General features: G+C 43.0%; 1 protein-coding gene across 2 annotated transcripts in view; it reads left to right on the forward strand.

Annotated features, from left to right (window-relative positions):
• The first annotated feature begins 1,551 nt into the window (after positions 1 to 1,551).
• The window catches only part of ankdd1a (ankyrin repeat and death domain containing 1A), a 273,678-nt gene continuing 251,356 nt past the window's right edge, over positions 1,552 to 23,873 (forward strand). For both annotated transcript variants that reach the window (XM_060853051.1, XM_060853052.1), the window contains exons 1-2: positions 1,552 to 1,597; positions 13,521 to 13,624. In XM_060853051.1, coding sequence (XP_060709034.1) covers positions 1,564 to 1,597; positions 13,521 to 13,624 — 138 coding nt within the window. In that variant the 5' untranslated portion in view covers positions 1,552 to 1,563. The remainder of the gene's footprint in view (positions 1,598 to 13,520; positions 13,625 to 23,873) is intronic.

Consider the following 23,873-nt stretch of genomic DNA (forward strand, 5'->3'; position numbering starts at 1 on the left):
CATCAGTGAGTGGAAAATACCCAGGGCTAAGCCAATGGATAGTACGTCCAAAGAAGAGTGTCAAACTGGGGAGGATCTTGTCAGGATGGGAGAATATGGCTGGTGTGGAGAATGACGCAGGTAGGAAGAATAAAGGGCAGGTGAGAATCAGTAGGGGAGAGGGATAATGGGGAAAGAGGTAAGATGTGGGAGAGGGATAGTAAGAAGAACGTCAGGAAGAGTGGAAGACCTGGAAAAATGGTGACTGAGAACAATCTAGTTCTCAATGCCAGCAAAACCAAGGAACTCATTATTGACTTTTGGCTGGATGCTACTCATGTTCCCCTACACATGAACAGTACAGAGGTGGAACGAGTGGAGAGCAAGTTCCTGGGAGTGGTCTTTCTTGGACTCTTCATGTGGACACACTGGTGATGAAGGCCCAACATTTTTTCTTCAGGCAGCTAAGGAAATTTGATATAACTGCAAATACCCTTGCCAACTTTTATAGGTGCGCCATTGAGAGCAATCTGTCTGGATGTATCACTACCTGGTATGACAACTGTATTATTCAAGATCAGAGACGGTTACAGAGAGTGGTGAACTTGGCCCAAACAATCACAAAGACCTCCTATTTATAGAATCCATCTACCAGCCCTGCTGTCAAGGAAAGACTGCCAGCATTCTCAAAGATCCATCCCACCCTATCAATGTTTTTCTACAACCTCTACCACCAGGGAGAGGGTACAGGAGCCTGAACACATGCACCAGCTGGTTTTGTGACAGTTTCTACCCCATAGTTGTTAGAATACTGAATGGACTCACAAACTCTTAACATTTGCCTGAACCTGTGTTTTTACTTTTGCTGTTGTTTACCTATTATTTACTATCTATACTAGTTAAGTACGTCAGCTCTTGTATTGCTTGCAAGACAAAGCTTTTCACAGTGCCTTGGTACACTTGACAATAAATTCAATTCAAACAGAAGGGAGCTAGTTGGGAAAGTGGAAAGATGGTGGCAGATTCTAAATTAGAGTGATGCTGAAAAAGCACAGCGGTTCGGGCAACATCCAAGGACCAGGAAAATCGACGTTTCGGGCGAAAGCGTCTATCCCTGAAGGGCTTTCCAGCATCTGCAGCCCTTGTTTTTACCTAAAGATGGTGGCAGTACAGCCAAGGGACATTTAGTGCAGGTGGCTTTGGGGAGATATATAGTGAATGTTCGGTGTGGCACATGGGAATGACTAGGTGAGGGGAGGCAGCGGGGTCGGACATGATAGTAGTAGGAGGACTGGGTGGATAATGGCGACAGGGGAGGGAGAGACGGTAGACAAGGATTGTAGGGGAATGGGCCAGTGGAAGGACAGAGTGACATGGTGGGGGGTGAGGCGGGAGGGATGCAATGGGGGAATGAAATTTACGGAAGGGCGGACGGTTTACTCGGGTCTGCGCCCCCAGTCACTTTTCTCTTCATGTTCTGTGTGCCGGTGGACCCTCCCCCGTCCCTTTCCCCTTTCGGGCCGGGACTCGGAGTGAGGCCCCGCCTCGCGCTGCACCCGGGAAGGCGGAGCCGCGGCGGACGCAATGGCGGACGATTTCGTGGCGGAGGGAGAGACGTGTGAGTACCCGGGTCTCTGTGGTGGAGGGGGTGGATCGTGTCCCGTCCCCTGTCGAGGTGGAACCCTCTGAAACATGTAGTTTAAGTATACGTTGTTTCTATGGTCGCGCACTGCTCAAATATTTAATTAATTGCAAGAAAACGGTTTCGTGTTTCACTTCTAGGGCACTAATGTTGATGTAGTAAAAAGACAAAGTCACAAAGGTCTGTAACGAAAATCATAGAAATGGAGCACACTATAGAAACTAGGGACAGGAGGATGAATAGTCTCTTTCTGAGCAATACCCTGACAGCACAGTATGACAATTCAAAGTAGCTCTTGAGTTCTGTTCTACCCGAATCATTCTTCAATTACCCGATCTATTTCTGTTGTTATCACCTACAATAAATTGTCCAGTATTGATTTTAAGAATCGTTTTAAGTAAAGAATAGCAGTAGTATAAATGCAGAACATTTAATGCGAGGGCATATTTAAGTTGACAGTCCAGTGGAAGGCACAACTAAGAATGTGATGAAGCCAGTGGAGGATATGCAAGAAAGATATTTTCAAGATCAGTACCTCTTATCTTTGTACGGGCATTCTTAGAAGGTGTGGTGCTGAAACAGCATAGCTGGTCAGGCAGCATCCAAGGAGCAGGAGAGTCAGGAATGATGAAGATCTTATAATTGAAACATCGACTCTCCTCCTTGGATGCTGCCTGACCATCTGTGCTTTTCCAGCACTGCACGTTTTGCCTCTGATCTCCAGCATCTGCAGTCTTCACTTTCTCCTGGAGGCCATTCTGCCCATCGAGTGTGCACTCTGAAGAACATCCCACCCTCTCCCTGTAACCCTGGATTTACTATGGCTAACCCACTTAACCTACACATCCTTGGACACGATGTGGCAATTTACCATAGCCAATCCACCTAATCTAAATGTCTTTAGAGTCATAGAGATGTATAGCATGGAAACAGACCGTTTGATTCAACTTGTCCGTGTCAACCAAATATCCTAATATAATTAGTCCAATTGCCAGCACTTGGCCCATATTCCTCTAATCCCTTCCTATTCATATATCCATCTAGATGACTTTTAAATACTGTAATTGTACTAGCCTGCACAACTTTCTCTGGCAGCCCCTTAGGTCCTTTTTGAATTTTTCCCATCTCACCCGGTCTTCTAATTCTATTTACCCTATCCATGCTCCTTATTATTTTATAAACCTCTATAAGATCACCCCTTAGCATCTGATGCTCCAGGGAAAACAGTCCCAGCCTATTCAGCTTCTCCAACTTTGACAACATCCTTGTAAATCTTGTCTGAACCCTTTCAGGTTTCACACCATCTTCCCTATAGCAGGGAGACTAGTATTGAACAGAGTACAGTAATCCTATAGTGGCCTAACTAATGTCCTGTGCAGCTGCAATGTGACCTCCCAGCTCCTATACTTGAGACTCTGACCAGTAAAGGAAAGCAAACTTAACACCTTCTTCACTATCCTGTCTATGCTACACCATTTTGAAGGATCTATGAACCAACTCTCAAGGTCTCTTTGTTCAGCAACACTCTACAGGACCTTACTATTAAGTATATAAGTCATGCCCTGATTTGCCTTTCCAAAGTGCAGCACCTCACATCTATCTAAATTAAACTCAATCTGCCAGTCCTCGGCCCATTTGCACAATCCTCCACTATCACCCTTTGTTTTCAACTTTCTAGACAGTTCTGTATCCAAATGGTTAGTTCTCCTGTATTCCTTGCTAACCAGTCTACCATGAGGAACGTTGTTCAACGTCTTACTGAAGTCTATATAGATCACGTTCACCACTCTGCCCTCATCAGTCCTCTTTGGTACTACTTCAAAAAACTCAGTCAAATTAGTGACTCGTGATTTCCCATGCACAAAGCCATACTATCCCTAATCAGTTCTGTCTTTCCAAATACATGTAAATCCTGTTCCTCATGATTTCCTCCAACAACTTGCCCACCACTGATGTCAGGCTGACTGGTCAAGAGTTCCCTGGCTTGTCCTTACCATATTTCTTAAATAGTGGCACCACATTAGCCAACTTCCAGTCTTCCGGCACCTCAACTGTGACTATTGATGATACAAATACCTCAGCAACGGACCCAGCAATCACTTCCCTAGCTTCCCACAGAGTTCTAGGGTACATCTAATTAGGTCCTAGGGACTTATGCACCTTTATGCATTTTAAGACATCCAGCACCACCACCTCTGTAATATGGATATTTTTCAAGATGTCATCATCTATTTCCCCACGTTCCATATCTTCCATGTCATTCTCCACAGTAAACACTGATGATGCAAAATACTTGAAGAAAGTGAGGACTGCAGATGCTGGAGATCAGCGTCGGAAGAGTATGGTGCTGGAAAAGCACAATTGGTCAGGCAGCATCCAAGGAGCAGGGGAATCAACGTTTTGAGCATAAGCCCTTCATCAGGAATTCCTGATACAAAATACTTGTTTAGTATCTCTCCCATCTCCTAAGGTTCCACGCATGGGCTGTCTAGCTGATATTTGAGGCGCCCTAACGTTTCCCTAGTTACCTTTTTGTCCTTAATGTATTGCATTTATGGAATCCCTTTGGATTTTCCTTAACTCTATTTGCCAAAGCTCTCTCATGTCCCCCTTTTGCCCTCCTGATTTCCCTCTTAAGTGTACTTCTACTGCTTTTATATTCCTCTAAGGATTCATTCAGCTTTTGCTGTCAATACATGATGTATGCTTCCTTTTTATTGACCAAAACCTCAATTTCTGTAGTCATCCAGCATTCCCTACCCCTATCATATTTGCCTTTCACACTAACAGGAACATATTGTCCATGGACTCTCATTATCTCATCTTTGAAGGCTTCCTATTTTCCAGCCAACCCTTTACCTGCAAACATCTGTCCCCAATCAACTTTTCAAAGTCCTTGCTTAATACCATCAAAATTGGCCTTCTTCCAATTTAGAACTTTAATTTTTAGATGAGGTCTTTCCTTCTCCATTTCTATTTTAAAACTAATAGAATTATGGTTGCTGGCCCCAAAGTGCTCCCCCACTGACACCTCAGTTACTTCCCCTGCCTTATTTCCCAAAAGTAGGTCAAGTATTGCACACTCTCTACTAGGGGTATCCACATATTGAATCAGAAAATCTTCTTGAACACACCTAATAAATTCATCTCTGTCTAAACCCTTAACACTTTGGCAGTCCCAGTCTATGTTTGGAAAGTTAAAATTGGTGGCATGGTGGCTCAGTGGTTAGCACTGCTGCCTCACAGCACCAGGGTCCCAGGTTGGATTCCAGCCTCAGGCAACTGCCTGTTTGGAGTTTGCACATTCTCTCTGTGTTTGCGTGGGTTTCCACTGGGTGCTCTGGTTTCCTCCCATAGTCCAAAGATATGCAAGTCAGATGAATTGGCCATGCTAAATTGCCCATGGTGTTAAGTGCCAGAGGGAAATGGGTCTGGGTGGGTTACTCTTAGGAGGGTCGGTGTGGACATGGTGGGCCGAAGGGCCTGTTTCCAAACTGTAGGGAATCTAATCTAATCTACCATAACCACCCTAGTATTCTTGCAGATAACTGAGAGCTCCTTACAAATTTTTTTCTCAATCACCTGCTGACTATTGGGGGTTCTATAGTACAATCTCAAGGTAATCATCCCTTTCTTATTTCTCAGTTCCAGCCAAATAACTTCCCTGGATGTATTCAAGGAATATCCTCCCTAAGTAGAGCTGTAATGTTATCCTTCATCAGTCACACCCCTTCCTCTCTTGCCTCCTTTCTATCCTTCCTATACCATTTGTGTCCTGGAACATAACGCTGCCTGTTCTGTCCATTTCTGAGCCACCTCTCTGTAATTGTTATGATATGTCAGTCCTATGTTCCTAACTATACCCTGGGTTCATCAGCCTTCTCTGTTAGGCTGCTTGCATTGAAATAAATGCAGTCTAATTGATCAGCCATATCTCATTCTCTGCTTTATTCCTGCCTGTCCTGACTGACTTGCTCCTTTTCCCAATTGTACCAGTCTCAGACTGATCTCATTCCTCATTATCTCCCCCACCTTACTAGTTTAAATCCTCCTGAGCAGCGCTATCAAATTTCCCTGCCAGTGTGTTAGTCACCTTCCAATTCAGGTGCAATCCATCCTTCTTATACAGGTCACATCTACCTCAGAAAAAAAGATTCCAGTGATCCAAAAATGTGAACCCTTCTCCCCTGCACCAGCTCCTCAGGCATGCATTCATCTGCTGTATCCTCCTATTTCTACCCACACTAGCTCGTAGCACCGGGAGTAATCTAGATATTACTATTGTCGAGGACCTCCTTTTTAAATTCCTGCCTAGCTTTCTATATGCTCCCTTCAGAATCTCATTGTTTTCCGTTCCTATGTTGTTAATTCCAGTGTGCACAGTGACCTCCTGCTGGTCCCTCTCCCCTTTGAGAACATACTGCACCCTCTCTGAGATATCCTTGATCGTGGCACCAGGGAAGCAACACACCATTCTGATGTCTCGCTGTCGGTCGCAGAAACATCCCCTGAGAGTCCATCACCCCCTACATTTTCCAAAACAGCATACTTGTTTGAAATAGTGATAGCCATTATGGTGATAGATTCCTGTACTACCTGCCTACCCCTCCTACCTTTCCTAGGGGTAATCTGACTGTATCTGTGGTTTTTCTCCATTGAACTGTGGGAAGAAACTGGAGCACTTGGCTGAAACCCATGCAGATTTGGAGAGAACATGCAACCTCCACACAGACAGGAACATATTGTCCAAAGGCTGCAATCAAACCCATGGCTCACTCAGAGTGCCAGGGATCTGAGCTGATTCCAGCAAAGAGTGATGGCCTGTGTGAATTTTGCGCATTCTACTCATGTGCATGGTTTTGACCAGGTGCTCTGGTTTCCTCCAACAATCGTAAGAGGTGTAGGTTAGATAGATTGGCCATGGTAAATTGCCCCTTAGTGTTGAGGGATTTACAGGCTAGGTGGGTTAGCCATGGTAATAATTGAGATGAATTGAGCAGTACCTGAAATTATTAATGAATAAAATGCATAATATTAATGAATTAAAAAATAGGGTTTGCATCTCCTGGAGCCAGTAATGATGTTCTACAGGAATTGAGATCATTGTTTAGTATTTGTCTTAATTATTTTTATGTTTACGTTGTGAAGATTACTCAACCAGGTAATGAATTATGGCTTAGTAGTTTTCCACTGGATAGTTTCAGATGAGGTGCACGACAAATGCAGTTATATGGTGTGAAACTGTGCAGAAATAAGGGCAGGGTTAAATTGTATAGAACATAGAATAGTACAGTACAGCACAGGAACAAGCCCTTCAGCCGAACATAACACCAAATGAAACTAATCTCTTCTCCTTGCCCTTGGTACATGTCCCTCCATTTCTTGCATATTCATGTGCATATCTGAAAGTTCCCTATCATATCTGCCTCAACTACCACCCCTGGCAGTGCGTTCCAGACTCCTACCATATTCTGTGTAAAAAAAAAGCCCCTCACATCTCCTTTGAACTTTTCCCCCTCTCACTCTATGTCTAGTATTAGACATTTCAACTCTGGGGGAAAAAGAATTCTGACCATCAATCTTAGCCATGCATCTCATAATTTTATAGACTTCTATCAAGTCTCCCCTCAGCCTCTACTGCTGAAGAGAAAACATCCTGGGTTTTTCTAGCCTCTCCTTTTAGCTCATACCCCCAATCCAGGCAACATTATGATAAACCTCTTCTGCATCCTTTTCAAAGCCTTCACATCATTCCTATAATGTGGTGAGCAGAACTGAATGCAAATGTGGCCTAATCAAAGTCTTATAAACATGCAATCGTGACTCTTTTACTCAATTCCACCACCTATAAAGGCAAGCATGCCTTTACCACCCTATCTGCTTGCATGGCCACTTTCAGGGAGCTGTGAACTTGAACCCCAAGATCCTTCTGTACATCAATGCTGCTCAGAGTCCTGCCATTATCTGCCATTTTCCTTAACATTTGATTTTCCCAAAGTGCAGTACCACATACTTGCCTAGTTTAAACTCCATCTGCCATTTCTCCACCCATATTTACCACTGATCTATATCCAGCTGTATCCTTTGACAACCTCTATACTATCCAAAATTCCACCAATCAATGTATCAACTGCAAACTTACTATCCCACTGTTCTATATTTTTGTCCAAGTCATTTGGACAGCTGTGGACCTAGATGCATCCCTGCAGATCCCTACTAGTCACAGACCTCCAGCCTGAAAAAGCTCCCTCCATCACTACCCTCTGTCTTCTATGGGCAAGCCAATTCTGAATCCACAAAGCCAAGTCACAGTGGATCTCATGCATCTTAATCTTCTGGATGAACTTCTTATGAGGCACCATGTCGAAAAATCAATGTAAACAACATCTACTGCTCTACCCTCATCAATCACCTTTATCAAGTAGAGAGCATTTGTAGGTAGATTATGGGAATCTGCAGGGCTCATTAGGTTGTGATATTTGGTGATTTCAGTTACCCTGTGATAGACTGGAAAAAATGTAGAGTGTGGGGCATAGAAGGGGAGAAGGGCCTGCAATGTGTCCTGGAAAACTTTCTGGAACAGTACATTTCCAGTTCTTCAGGTTGCTGGATCTGGGTCCAAGGAAATGAAGCAGGCAAGGAGTGGAGAACATCAGAGTGAGAGAGCATTTGGAAAATAGTGATCATAACAACAATAAGTTCAATATTAAGCTGGAAAATTATAAATTGAAGAAGATTCCAGACTGGAAATATGCAGATTTTAGGGATCTGAAATTTGAGCCAGAGCTGGTTGATTGGAAATGCATTTTGATGGATATACGGTGGATGCAAAATGGGTGAATTTCAAAAGAGAGTTGAATAGGGTGCAAACTAAGTACATATCCATAAGAAGTGAAACTGATGTATCTGAAGCTAGAGTGTCCTAGATGACAAACGATGTTGATGAGAAAAATAAGGGCCACATGGTGGCTCAGTGGTTAGCACTGCTGCCTCACATCGCCAGGAACCCGGGTTTGATTCCCACCTTGGGCCACTGTCTATGTGTTGTTTGCCCATTCTCCCCATGTCTGTGTGGGTTTCCTCTGTGTGCTCCAGTTTCCTCCCACGATCCAAAGTTATGCAGGTCAGTTGAATTGGCCATGCTACATTGCCCATAGTGTTAGGTGCATTAGTCAGGGGTAAATGTAGGGTAGTAGGGAAGGGGAATGGGTCTGGCTGGGTTACTATTTGGAGGGTTGGTGTGGATTTGTTGGGCCAAATGGCTTGTTTCCAAACTTAGGGAATCTAACCTAATGTAATACTGGAATAATAATAGCAATATAAATCAGGAAGAGTATCTCAAATGTAGGATGGATGATAAGGCTGGAATAAGGAAGCCACCAGGAAGCATGAGGAAAGGATGGCAGGCTACGCTAAAACAAATCTTCAAACATGTTAATAGTTAAAGAAGGATAGGGTGGGCCCCAAAAGGAACAAGCAGGGTAAGCTGCTCATGAAATATTTTGCTTCCGTGTTTAGCAAATTAGAAGTTAGTGACAATGGCTTAATTCAAAATGTGGGTGTTGAGCAACTGAGCAGCATAGTGATAAGTAAAGAAGAGGCACTAAATACTCCAGAGCTGAAAATGTGTTGCTGGAAAAGCGCAGCAAGTCAGGCAGCATACAAGGAGCAGGAGAGTCGACGTTTCGGGCATGAGCCCTTCTTCAGGAATCCTTGGATGCTGCCTGACCTGCGCTTTTCCAGCAACACATTTTCAGCTCTGATCTCCAGCATCTGCAATCCTCACTTTCTCCTACTAAATACTCCAGGTAAAGAACTCATCAGGCCCAATGGGATGCATCATAGATTGATGAGAGAGATTGGAGAGCAAATTGCCAAGCCGTTGACAAACATTTTCCAGGCCCTTCTCAACACAGGATTAGTCCTGGGGAACTGGAGCATTTGAAATATGATTCTGTTATTTGGGGTATCAGGGTGCAGTGTGTTATGTGGAAAGAACATAATGTCTTCAGAACATAGCTGGGCAAAGCGAAAGAAGAACACCTACACAATGTCATCAGAAACAAAGGGTTCCCAAAAAGCATGGTCTGCCATTACCTACATGCAGACCACAACAGGAATACACAACACGTCTGGACACACTGGCCACACTGCCATACATTAAGGACATATCAGAAATGACCACAAGACTACTCCGACCCCTGGATATCACGCCACACTACGACAGCTACTAACAAATGTAAAGGATCCCATACCCACAACTAATAGAACCAATGTTATATACGAAATACCATGTGAATACTGCCAACAGCACTACATAGGGCGGACAGGAAGGAAATTAGCCACCAGGGCATATAAACACCAGTTGGCCACCCCAAGAGACATGACCAGCTATCACTTGTCTCCATACACACAGACAATGAAGGACACCAATCGACTGGGACGCTATGTCCATTCTAGGACAAACCATACAGGGACATATTTGAGAATTCCTGGAAGCCTGGTACTCAAGCCGGAGTTCTATTAACAAACATGTAGAATTGGACCTCATATACCAACCACTAAGAAACAACCAGCAACAAAACTGGAAATGACCCTAGCAGACCCAGGTACATAAGTAGCAAGCAGAACAGCACTCCAACACTTCACGAGAGGTGAAGTTACCTAGAATGGTGACAAAACATCTGTGAACAAACTTATCAGGTCGGCAAGCAAGTCAAAACCTCATCCACAAGCTGAGCTACAAATCTTCTCGAATACTATGATGCCAATGTTTAAGAAGGGAGCAAATGATAATCCAGGTAACTACATTAATAGGAAAACTGACAGAGGCCATAATACAAGATAAGGTAAATGAACACTTCAAGAAAAATAAGTTAATACTCAACAATCAACATGGCTTTGTTAAAGGCAGTTCATGTCTGACAAATTTGATTGAGTTCTTTGACGAGGTGACATAGGCAGTGATAACGCTGAAAATGTTGGACTTTCAGAAAACATTTGATTCAATGCCACATGGCAGGTTGGTCAGCAAGTTAGATGTGTTTGGAATTAATGGGTCCTTGGCAGCGTGGATAAGAAGTTGGCTCATAGATAGGAAACAGAGATTGGGTATAGACAGGCATTTCTCAGATTGAAGATGAGTTGAAAGTGATATTGGGATCCTTGGTTTTTCTGATTTATATAAACAATTAAAAGATGGACGTTGAGGGCAAAATCTCTAAATTTGCGGATGATACTCAGCTAGAGAGAATAGTGAATTGTGGGGATGGTTTAGGGCCAATTTTGGAATATTGCATGCAGTTCTGGTCTCCTTCCTATCGGAAAGATGTTGTGAAACTTGAAAGGGTTCAAAAAATATTTACAAGGATGTTGTCTGTGTTGGAGGATTTGAGCTATAGGGAGAGGTTGAATAGGCTGGAGCTGTTTTTCTTGGAGTGTCGGAGGCTGAGGGGTGATCTTTTAGAGGTTTATAAAAATCATGAGGGACATGGATAGGATAAATAGACAAAGTCTGTTCCCTGGGGTGGGGGAGTCCAGAAGTAGAGGGCATAGGTTTAGGGTGAGAAGGGAGAGATATAGAAGAGATAAAGGGCAACCTTTTCATGCAGAGGGTGGTAAGTGTATGGAATGAGCTGCCAGAGGAAGCGTTGGAGGCTGGTACAACTGCAACATTTAAAAGGCATCTGGATAGGAATATGAATAGGAAGGGTTTAGAGGGATATGGGCCGGGTGCTGGCAGGTGGGACTAGATTGGGTTGGGATATCTGGTCGGCATGGACGGGTTGGATCGAAGGGTCTGTTTCCATGCTGTACATCTCTATGACTATAACTTCACAGGGACATCAACAAGTTGGCCAAATGGCAGACAACTGGCAGATGAATTTCAATGCAGAGAAATGTGAGGTAATGTAATTTGGTAGAAGAAACTTGTAGAGACAATACAGACTCAAGAGTACAGGAGTAGTACAGTCAGGATTCATGTGCATGATTCACTGAAGGTGGCCAGACAAGTTAAAACGGTTGTTAAAAAGGCTTATAGGATCCTTGGATCCTTGGAAAGTATAAAGGCAAGTTAGTGATGCTACACCTTTCCAAATCATTTGGTTTTTGTGTTCAGTTCTGGGCGCGTTTTTAAAGGAAGGATTAAAGCCCTGGAGAGTGTGAAATGAGATTTACTCAAATGATACCAGGAATGAGGGATTTTAGATAGAAGCAAAGATGGCAGAAACAGGGATTATTCTCCTTGGAGCAGTGGAGATTAAGAGGTAACCTTACTGAGATGTTCAAAATTCTCAACAAGAAAAGAAGGTAAAGGAGAATACTCTGTTTTCACGAGTTGGTATGTCAGTAATTTGGGGTCACAATTTCAAGGTTGTCAGCAAGAGGACTAGGAGTGAGATGAAACTTCTTTACTCAGAGATTTTAGGATTTGGAAGGATTTGGTATGTAATGCTTGGGAGAGTAGTGGATGTAGATTCCCATAGGATGTTTCAAAAGAGTGTTATATATATATGAAAGTGAGAAATTTAGAGGATTGGAGTTGGGTAGCTGTTCTGGGAGCTGTCTCACACATACGAAGATCCGAATGGGTTCCTTCTATACAGTAAAATTCTTTTGATTCTATGATTTTAAGTTGAGCAGAGTTTTTCAAAATTAGTGTTTCTAGAGATGGAGGATAAGTGTTGGCCAATATGTTGTTGGGAGGTGAAAAAGTATGAATATGAGTGTCAGCAGCAGTTTAGATTGGTTCAGGCACAGTTAAGTCAGTGTTGCAGAAGTAAAGCGAGACATTGTTTGGATTGGATAGGACATATGGTTGAAAGCTCAATTTGGACAAATAGGAGAACAAAGTCATGAGAGTGGAAGAAAATGTAGTCAGTTATGGAGTGTCTGGCCATGGTCCAGCTGGATAACTGAATTTTCTCATGGTAGAAAATGGAGGGGTCACGAAAGTTGGAAGTGAAGTAGAGCTGGGCAGAGTCAGCATTAAATATCTGACTCTAGTTTGTGCATGATTTTAGTGAGAAACAGGACAAAGAGACAGGAGCCAGGGACTTGAGGTTACAATTTGCATATGATTAAAAGCTATTCGTACTTAATTAGATAGAATGCCTTTTGTGATTTGGGTCAGGCTTGTTTCAGTGGTGTGACAAGATTGGAGTTGTGGGAAAGCTGGTCACAAACTTGAGACATGTCGTGGAAATGAGGAGCAGGAGGAGGCCATTCAGCCCTTCAAATCTGATCCACCATTCATTAATATCATAGTTTATCTGATAGTTATCCAAAGACTCAAAGATTTTGCACAAGTATGGATAGGGTAATGGTGGTGCAGTTTGTTAAGTCAGGAATCGCCAGGGTGAGTGAATAGGGAAGGTACGGTGTTTTATATATAGAGTCTAGATAAAGTGGTTACATGTAAACATCGAGGTTAGTAAGGGTATCTTGTGAAGGCTAGTAGAGAGTAAGGAATAAATGGTAATGGCTGTAGAGACATATTGAATGAGAATTTTGGCTGGCATGAGCTGATACATGGAACTATTAAGGATATGCAATATAAGAACATGCCATTTAACACAAATGATCCACATTGCTCTCCATACACTCTCCTCCCATTCCAACTACCTGATCTCCACTCTCTAAATAAAGACATGCCCCCTCAGTTTCAGATTTGGTTGATTAAGAATTACCTTGTCTTTATTCCCTAATTTTAGTTTCTACTGCAAGTGGAAATATTCTGTCTGAGTTAACTCTGATGAACTCAATCAGATCTTGATTAGGTTACCTCTAAATCCTTTTCTTAAGAAAGATCCTCTTGTTAATGTTAGCTGTCATGTTCTGCTGGGCTATTCTAAGACTCTATCATGCTAACATTTCACCATGTTTTCTTTTCTTGCAGTATTACGGTCAGAGCAGGATTTCCATGATGCAGCAAAGGGGAATGACGTGATCAGAATGGAACTGCTTTTGAAGAAGGGAGTGAATATCAATGCCAAAAACAGTGTAGGTAAAATATTTATTTTTCTATAGTTGGTGATGTACATCAGCATCTAGGTTAAAGATCACTGCAGAAAGACACAATAAACATTTACATATGCATAGAGTTTGCAAGGCTCTACAATTAAACACTAATATTTAGTTTGAAGGCATGCATTTAGGTGCATCTCTGCTCAGTTCCACCACTGACTCTGTTCAAATAGCAGGATTTTCAATTCTTTTAATTCACATGTAGCTTTTTCCATACATTAAAAGCAGGCAGCAGTCTGCAGTCATTAGATCACAATCAGGATGATCGACATCGCAGAGCAGGTGTGTTCACGTTGGTGGTCCTGGGCCTGTATTTATACCACATTTAATTCCAGCAGTATATCTGCACACATTATCACCGTGCTGTTTGTGAGAGTTTGCTTTGTGCAAATTGGCTATTATGTTTCCTATTATACTATAGTGAGTACAGTTTCTACATTTCCAAAGTAAAGTGCTTTGGGACATAAAAGGAGTGAGATAAATATACAGCTTTTTTTTAACATTACAGCCAATTTCCACATCTAAAATAGGGTTGTAACTGAACCACCAACAAAGACTAGCATGTAGTCATAGTGTCATACAGCGCTGAACAATCTACACTAAAACTACATTTCAGCACTTGGCCTACAGCCTTGAATGTTATGACGCTTCAAACGCTCATCATCATGAAGATTTTGAGCTTTCCAGCCTCTGTTACCTTCCTAGGACAATGCATTCCAGATTCCCACATCCCTCTAGTGAAAACATTTCCCCCCAAATTTCCTATTAATTTCCAGATCTTTATCTAAAGCTGTGTCACTCATTACTGATCTTTCAACTAAGACGAATAGCTGCCGCCTGTCCATGCCCCTCATAATCTTACACATCTCAAATCAGCTCACCCCCTCAGCCTTCTCTGCTCTAAAGAAAACAATCCCAGCCTATTCAGCCTTTCTTCATAGCTAAAATGCTCCAATCCAGGCAATATCCTGGTGAACCTGCTCCAGTGCATTTGCATTCATCCTATGGTGTGGTAGCTAGAATTGCACACAGTACTCCAGCTGTGGCTTCACAAAAGTTTTGTACAACTCCAGCAAAACCTCCATCCTCTAATAATCCATGCTATGGCAGATAAAGACGTTTGCCCTGTATTCCTTCTGAACCATCCTATTAATCTATCCAAGCTGCCTTCAGGGTTCTGTGGACAAGGACCCTAAGTTCTCTCAGCTCTTCTGAGCTTCCTGATGTCCTGCCATTCATTGAGTACGCCCTCATTTTGTTACTTCTTCCAAAGTAAACACTTTTCAGGGTTTCATTTCATCTGTCATTGATCTGACCATCTGAACAAACTACATATCTTCCTGTGACCTAAGACCTTCCTTACTTACAACCGCACAGCCAATCTTTGTGCTGTCTACCAACTTACTTATTATCCCCCAAACATTCTCATCTATATCATTTATATATATCACAAACAATTGCAACAAACCCAGCACTAATTCCTATGGTACTCCACTGGAAGCTAACCTCAGCCTAACCCTCACCTCCTGTCTCCTACTATGAAGCCAATTTTGGGTCCACCTTGCACTATGCTCATCAACACTCCTGATCACCTCAAAATTCAATCAGATTTGTAAGGCTTGATCTCCGTTTTACAAAGCCAGCTGACTACCTGATCAAACTTTGCCTGTCCAAATGGAGATTAATTCCCTTTTTTAGAATTTTCTCCAATTGTTTCAGTAACATTGATATGAGGCATACTCATTTGTAATTTCTATTCTATTTTGACCACCCTTCTTGAAAACTGGAATCACATTAATTATCCTCTAATCCTCTGGCACCTCCCCTGTGGCCAGATAAAAATTAAGAATTTGGGTCATAGCCTGTTAATTCCTCCCCTGCTTCAAAGTAGCCTGGAACACAGTACATCCAACTAGTGGAATTGTCCACTTTAAAGCCTATCAAAATCTTCAATACCTTCTCACCTTCCTATGTCAGTCTGCTCAAGAACCTCACTGTCTCTATACCCAGATTCTGTACCTGCATCCTCCTCCGAAGTCCAGCATGGTAAAAGCAGAAATTTAATTTGAGTTTTCCTATCATTTATTTTACAGTGCAAGTATTGTTGGATAAACTAGAATGTCAAAAGGAAAGGAACTTATGAAAGGAAATATTGTTCTATATGCAGTGCTGGGAGCAGATTTTCCTAACTGTTGCCTATTCTCTGCGTACAAAAGGTTATGAAGTGGACGGAGATCTATTCTGCTAGGACTCTATTTCTTTATATTAACCCAGATCACAGAATCACAATATGTTATAGTACAGAAGGAGCCAATTTGGCCTATCATTTTTTGCACCATCTGTTTGGTGCCAATTTCTTGGCTTTTCCTATTATTTCTATTTAAGTAACCATCCAATACCTATGTGAATCCCTCAATTGAACCTGCCTCCACTACATTTCCAGACAGGGTATTCTATATCTTAACCCCTTGTTTGAAGAAAAAGTTTTTTTTTAATCTCATAAAGGTTTTTTTGTAAAATACCTTAATTTCTTAATCGATTTATAAATGCTAACATTTTCTCCCTATCCACTCTGTCCAGACCCATTGTGATTTTGAAAATGTCTATAAAATCTCCTCTTAGTCTTCTCCTCTCCAAGGAAAACAGTCCGAATGTCCTCAATATTTCCCCATAACTGAAGTGTCTCATGCATGAAATGTGAAAAAACACTACATCGGACAAACAAACAGGAAACTTACCACCAGGGTACATGAACACCAACTAGCCATGAAAGGACACAACTCACTATCACCAGTTTCTATACATACAGACAAAGAAGGACATCACTTTGACTGGGACAGCATACACATTCTAGGACAGGCGAAACAAAGACACGCGTGAGAATTCTTAGAGGCATGGCATTCTAACCAGAACTCCCATTAGTAAACACATTGACATAGATCTCATTTACCTTCCCTTGGGAAAAAAAAGAACTGTAACTGACATCACTCACCTTAAGAAACCAAGACCTATAAATGGGTAAGTGTGATGCTTTAGCCAGATAATAATATGATACTAAAATATCTTAACTGCTGTGTTTTTAATGCGGACTGTTCTCAAAAGAAGAGTACATTTTGAGTCTGATGTTTTGTTAAGATTTTGGAGTATATTAGAACTTGAGGCTGAGCTGTTTCAGTTCTGTTAATTATTGTTAAGACTTCATTGGTCGCCCCCTTCATATTGCAAATTCAAAGAATTTTGATCTCTACCAAAGTTGCCACCGTAATACCGACTGTTTTATTTGGGAAGTTTCATTTGGCGAACATGTTTTAAAATATTCAGCACTTGTTTCCAACAGATACGTGAGACTTAAATCTGAACTGAAACTGTCTTTTCAATTGCTGAAGCACAGGAAATACTTTGTTGTTTCTAGCTGTTCCAGACTTTTGAAATACTTTTCCTGACAGCTTTCACATTAGCCAAGTGTCAATTTGTTAAAGAAAAATAATTATTGAATAACCTGAATGGGGTTATTTCATGATTCAAACCTCAATGAACCCACCCAGGAGACCTGAAGCCCAATACTACGCAGAGGACTCAAACCTCAGTCAAACCTCCTCCTCCTTTCCGCCCCCCGCCAACCTCAGTGCAGCACAAAAGACTGGAACCTCAGTTTGTCAGCATGCTTGCGAAATACTGTCTCTCAACTGAACTAATTACTGTTCAAGGAATCCATAGAATAGAGAGCAATTGATGTGTTTTGTCGCAATCTCGAAGAATTCAATAAGATTTGTGAGACATGACCTGCCCATCACAAAGTCAAGCTGACTATCTATCTTTAATCAAGTTATGCTTTTCCAGATAATCATAAATCCTGTCTCTCAGAATCATCCTCAATAATTTGCCTACCACCAGTGCAAGACTGACTGGTCTGTAATTCCTGGGGTTATTCCTATTTGCTTTCTTGAACAAGAGAGTAACATTTGCCACGCACCAATCGTCTAGCGGACAGTGAGAATGCAAAGGTCATTGCCAAAGATGCAGCAATCTCTTCCCTCGCTTCCTGTAGTATCCTGTGTAGCCCAGGGGACTTATCTGTCCTCATGTTTTTCAACATTTCCAGCACATCCTCCTTCTTAACATCAACCTGTTTGATTGTAGCAGACTATTTCATCTGTCCTCATAAAAGTCAAGATCCCTGTCACTAGTGAATACTGAAACAAGTATTCATTAAGGTCCTCCCCGACTTCCTCTGATTCTAGGAACAAGTTCCCTCCACTACCCATGATCGGCCCTATGCTCACTCTGGCCATCCTCTTGTTCTTCATCTAAATGTAGAATGCTTTGGGAGTTTTGGTTAATCCTACCTGCCAAGGATTTTTCCTGCTCCATTCTAGCTCTCCTAAGTTCAAAGATGTGCAAGTCAAGTGAATTGGTTATGCTAAATTGCCCATAGTGTTAGGTGCATTAGTCACATGGAAACGGGGCTGGGTGGATTACTGTTCGGAGGGTGGGTGTGGACTTGTTCGGCCGAAGGCCCTGTTTCCACACTGTAGGGAATCTAATTAATCTAATCTGAGTCCATTCTTCTGTTTTTCCTGGCTACGTTGTAACCTTCTAGAACTCTGTCTGATCCTTGCTTCCTTCTTCAACCTTAAGTAAGCTTCCTTCTTTCTGTTGACCAGGTGTTCCACATCTCTTGTTATCCAAGGTTCCTTCATCCTACCATCCCTTCCTTGCCTCAGTGCGAGAAACCTATCTAGCATTCGCAGCAAGTACTCCCTGAACAGCCTCCACATTTCTGTCATGCATTTCCCTGAGAATATCTATTCCCAATTTATGTTCCACAGTTCACTGTCTGCTCCTATCCCTCTCCATGACTATAGTAAATGTCAGGGAGTTGTGATCACTCCGATGTACTCATACAAAGTGGCTTCCTTTATATAAAAGTTTACAAAAATATTGCAGGTTCTTAATTAGACAGATAACAATGAAAGACAATAATTCATAAGGAAGAAACGTTAATTGACAGGTCTGTGTACACTTGACTAATCACTTCTACAGGCCCTAAGCCATTCATCAGGTGGGAAAAACATGCCCAGCTGGGTTAGGCATCTGCGAGCGAGATAAACGCCTATCATAAAGAGGTACCAGTCTGAGCTAATTGGAGAGTTCATAAGGTAATCTTGCACAGCTCTCATGTCAGATACAATTATTTTACAAAATGACGTCTTAGCAAGGAGGGCAGGCTTTTGACCATAAAATGGCTTCCTGATACATTGTGCCAGAATCTCTTCAATATTAGGCCTGAATTTAAACTGATTGATTAGTCTTCAAATTAAGCAAGCTTCCTTTCAGGGTTGTGATTCAAATTCAAATAAGACATAAGATCTGCTTACAGGGGAACCTTGATTATCCGAACGTGATGGGCGGGCACTATTTTGTTCGGATAATCAATTATTTGGTTAATCGATTAAATGCCGTTTCTCTGGGGCTCGGTGTTTTTAACGTCTGCTCCCTGTTCAGGAGACTGCAGCAGCACAGTGCACGCGAGGCCCTGCCTCCAACCATGCCCTCTCTACCCCTGATGCCATCGAACACTGCCCCCTGCCCCCAACCCCGTGCAACACCTCCCCCCCATCACCAGCACCGCTGCCCTGTCCCCAACCCTGGGCCACACCTACCCTCGCCCCCAACACCGCCCCCTCGTCTCCAAGCCCGTGCAACACCTCCCCCTGCTCCCAACACTGCTTCCCTGTCCCCAACCCTGTGCCACACTCCCCCGCCCCCAACACTGCCCCCGCATCTTCAACCTCGTGCAACACCTCCCCCCACCACCAGCACCACCGCCCTGTCCCCAACCCTGTGCCACATCTCCCCCTGCCCCTAACACAGCCACCCCGTCCCCAACCCTGTGCAACACCTCCCCCCCATTCCCAACACCACCGCCCCGTCCTCAACCCTGTGCAACACCTCCCCCACCCCAACACTGCCTCCCTATCCCCAATTCTGTGCAACAACCCCCCCCCGCTCCCAACACTGTTCTTGCCCCCAAACCTGTACGACACCTTTCCCCACCCCAAATACCGTTCAACACCACACCCCCCGTCCTCTCTCCGGGTCAGCTGGACTGTACACCAACAAGACTGCTGCAGTTGCCTTAGTGGGGTAAGCCTCCAAATAGTGGACACACATACACCCGCACCCACACGCACAACTTTCCAGGGAAAATGTGGGGAGAGAGAGAGGGTGGGCAGTCAGTCATTTGGAGATGGTGCCTGTTTAATTAGTGGGCGGCACGGTGGCACAGTGGTTAGCACTGCTGCCTCACAGCGCCTGGAGACCCGGGTTCAATTCCCGACTCAGGCGACTGAGTTTGTGGAGTTTGCACGTTCTCCCCGTGTCTGCGTGGGTTTCCTCCGGGTGCTCCGGTTTCCTCCCACAGTCCAAAGATGTGCGGGTCAGGTGAATTGGCCATTCTAAATTGCCCATAGTGGTAAGGGGTAAGGGATAATGTAGGGGTATGGGTGGGTTGTGCTTCGGCGGGTCGGTGTGGACTTGTTGGGCCGAAGGGCCTGTTTCCACACTGTAAGTAATCTAATCTAAAAAAAATTACTGTTAACAAAAGATGCGATCACTGTTGGAAACACGTCTTTGATGTAATGTTTCTTTCGGGACCTAGAGATCTCCTTCGGATAATCTGATTTTCGGACAATCGAGGTTCCTCTGTAGTTAGAAATGACAGTGGGGCAGTCTGCAAGGTCTGTAGAGTGGTCTGCAAGATCAGCAAGGAAGGTAAAGCTTCATTAATAATTACCTTTTACAGAGTTTGTATTTAATAACCGGTAATGGCTACTTAATATCATCATAAAGTCCCAAAATGCAATTAAATTCAATCCGTGGCAGGTAAGCACTAAGAGTTAATTTTCTACTGGCTTCAGCAGACTCAGCACTAAAATGGTCTCTCTCTCTCTAGTGTCCCCCCTTTTGAACTCTCAAGTCAGGGTCTTGTAACAGCAAAGATGTTTTTCTCTCTGTCTGCCCCGCTTGCAAGGAGTAATAAGAATTCATTGTAATTGACAGGATCTGACTGTTAATTACAAGGCTTTTGATAGTACTGAGTTTTATTTCAGGGTCAGAATCAAACACTCATTAATTTTACAAGGGAATGGCTGTGAATGTTATCACTTGGTGTCCTGTTCACACAGATTCATTGATGCTAAGGCAAATGTTTTTAATTGCCTCCCATCATCCTGTTATCACTTGGTGAGCCCAGATGCCCCTATCTTCTGCATTCCTTGAGTCCCGCCCCCCACCTTTTTCTGAGCCTTCCTGCCTTTCTATTTTCTAGTGCAGCAAATGTGTTCTATAATTCAGCATTACATTTTAGTCCAAATGTTTAAAGACAAGTTTTAAGGCTATAGACTTTCTCAAAGCTGAGGGCAGACAATATGGTACCATTCCTCAAGAAGGTTGATCAGGATAAGCCATGAAATTATAAGCTAAAGTCTATGCTATGGAAGCTGTTGGGAAAAAATTTGAGAGACAGAATTAATCTTCACTTAGAGAGGCAAGGATTATTCAAGGATTGTCAACATGTACACGGGAGGACACGGTGGCTCAGCGGTTAGCGCTGCTGCCTCGCAGCACTAGGGTCCCAGGTTTGATTCCAACCTCGGGTGACTGTCTATGTGGAGTTTGCACATTCTCCCCGTGTCTGTATGGGTACCTCCCACAGGCCAAAGATGTGCAGGTCAGGTGAATTGGCCATGCTAAATTGCCCATAGTGTTAGGTGCATTAGTCAGAGGGAAATGGGTCTGAGTGGGTTACTCTTCGGAGGTCTAGTGTGGACTGGTTGGGCTGAAGGGCCTGTTTCCACACTGTAGGGAATCTAATCTAATCTAAGCATAACTTAATAATAGTTAGATCATGTAACAAATGTGATTGGAATTTTCAAGGAGGTCTGTAGATGAGGATACTTCAGTTCATGTTGTTTACATAACCTTCATTAAGGTTTTTAACTAGGCCTTGCCTAACAGGCTGGTTAAGAAGCTAAAAGCCCATGTGAATCAGGGCATTTTGGAAAATTGTATCCAGATTTAACTTAGTAGCGGGAAGTGAAGGGTAATGGTTGTAGGGTGTTTTTATAACTAGAAGGCTGTGTTGAGTGATGTGTCTGTTGCTGTTGTTTACATTAATGATCTTGACATGAATGCTGGACAGATGATCAGTAAATTTGTAAAATTTGATGGTCAGATAAGTATCGAGCTTGAAAGCCTCAGATTGGTTGACAGTATAGGTGGGTTGGTCAGATGAGTTGAACAGTAACAAATAGAGTTTAATTCTGAATAGTGTGATGCATTTTGGAATGACTTACAAAGCAAGGGAGTACAGATGGCTGAGGGGAGTTCTGAAGGGCATAGACAAGGTTGTTCCATTTCCCAAGAGTTCATTAACTGAGGGGTTTTAAGATAAGGATCAGGAGATTTAGAGGCAATTTGAGGAAAATAATTCTTCACCGAAAGTATACTGGGTATCTGGAATTCACTGCACAAAAGGGTGGTAGAGGCAGGAACCCTCAAGGCATTTATATTTACTTAGATGACCACTTGAAATGTTTAGTATACAAGGCTACAGGTCAACTACTTGTGAAAGGGATTAGAATAGATGGATGTTTGATGACTGGCCCAGACATGATGTGCTGAAGAGCTTCTTTCCATGCTGGAAAAATTCTGTGAACGTTATCAAGAAGGCTGTTTGCAATTTTGGACTCAATTATGGAAAGAGGGGTGTACTTAGAGCCATAGAGGTCTACAACATGCAAACAGTCCATCGGCCCAACTTGTCCATGCTGCCCAGTTTTTACTTGCACTGGAATCGTTGCAGCAAAGGTTCAGTAGATCGGTCTTTGGAATGAAGGGGCTGTCTTATGATGAGAGGCTGAGTAAATTGTGTTTACGCTGTCCAGGTTTTATAAGAATGGGAAGTCAGAGAGTCAGCATGGAGACAAGCCCTTAGGCCCAAACTGGTCCACATCGAACAAAATGTCCATTCATGCTAACTCTATTTCCCTGCACTTAGCCCATGTCCTTCTTTACTTTTCCTTGCGTTTGTCCAAATGCCTTTTAAATGTTGTTAATGTACCCACCTCAACCTCTTCCAATGGCAACTCATTCCATATGTGTACTGCTCTGTGTAAAATATGTTGCCCCTCTGGTTGCCTCTAAACTTTTTTCCCCTCTAAACTTAAACTGATGCCCTCAAGCCCTCAATTCCCCAATTCCCCAACCCTGGGAAAAAGACTGAGTACATTCACCGTATCCATGCCTCTCATTATCTTATACACTTCGAGAAGATTCCACCTTCTCTCTCCTCTCCCCCCCCCCCCCCCCCCCCCCCCCCGCCACCTCCTCAGTCTCTTACGCCCTAAAGTAAAATGTCCTAGCTTGTCCAACATCTTCCTATAATTCAGATCCTTGAGTCCGGGCAACATACATGTAAATTTCTTCCGCATTCTTTCCAGTTTGTTAACATCCTTCATGTAGTAAAGTGACCAAAATTGAATACAATACTCCAAATGCAACCTCACTAACGTTCTGGACAACTGCAACATAACTTTCCAACTTCTGTACTCAGTGCCTTGACTGATGAAGTCCAGTGTGCCTGCCCTATCAAACTGTGACTCCACTATCCAAAAACCTTGCAACTGAATTCTAACGTCAGTTTGTTCTAGTACACTCCTAAAGGCCCTACCATTCACCATTGAAACATAAAAGATTCAGAAGGTTCTTGACAGGGTGGATACAGGGAGGTCGCTTTCCCTTCTCAGGAATCTAGAACAAATATGCACAGTCTAAGCATATGGAAGTATAATTTAGAGCTGAGATGAGGCAGAGATGATAAATTCTTGCTGTTTGGCAGAATTTTAATTTTTGGACGAACAAACTTAATTCCATCCTTTGCAATATATTTCTGACCACTACCTCTACAAAATTTGATTTGAAATGTAAGATGCTTTTATGATTAGATTGGATTTCCTACAGTATGGAAACAGTGGAGTTTGCACGTTCTCCCCGTGTCTGCGTGGGTTTCCTCCGGGTGCTCCGGTTTCCTCCCACAGTCCAAAGATGTGCGGGTCAGGTGAATTGGCCATGCTAAATTGCCCGTAGTGTTAGGTAAGGGGTAAATGTAAGGGTATGGGTGGGTTGCGCTTTGGCAGGTCGGTGTGGACTTGTTGGGCCGAAT

This window comes from Hemiscyllium ocellatum, chromosome 39 (genome assembly GCF_020745735.1).
Source record: "Hemiscyllium ocellatum isolate sHemOce1 chromosome 39, sHemOce1.pat.X.cur, whole genome shotgun sequence".
In the NCBI taxonomy this organism is placed as follows: domain Eukaryota; kingdom Metazoa; phylum Chordata; class Chondrichthyes; order Orectolobiformes; family Hemiscylliidae; genus Hemiscyllium; species Hemiscyllium ocellatum.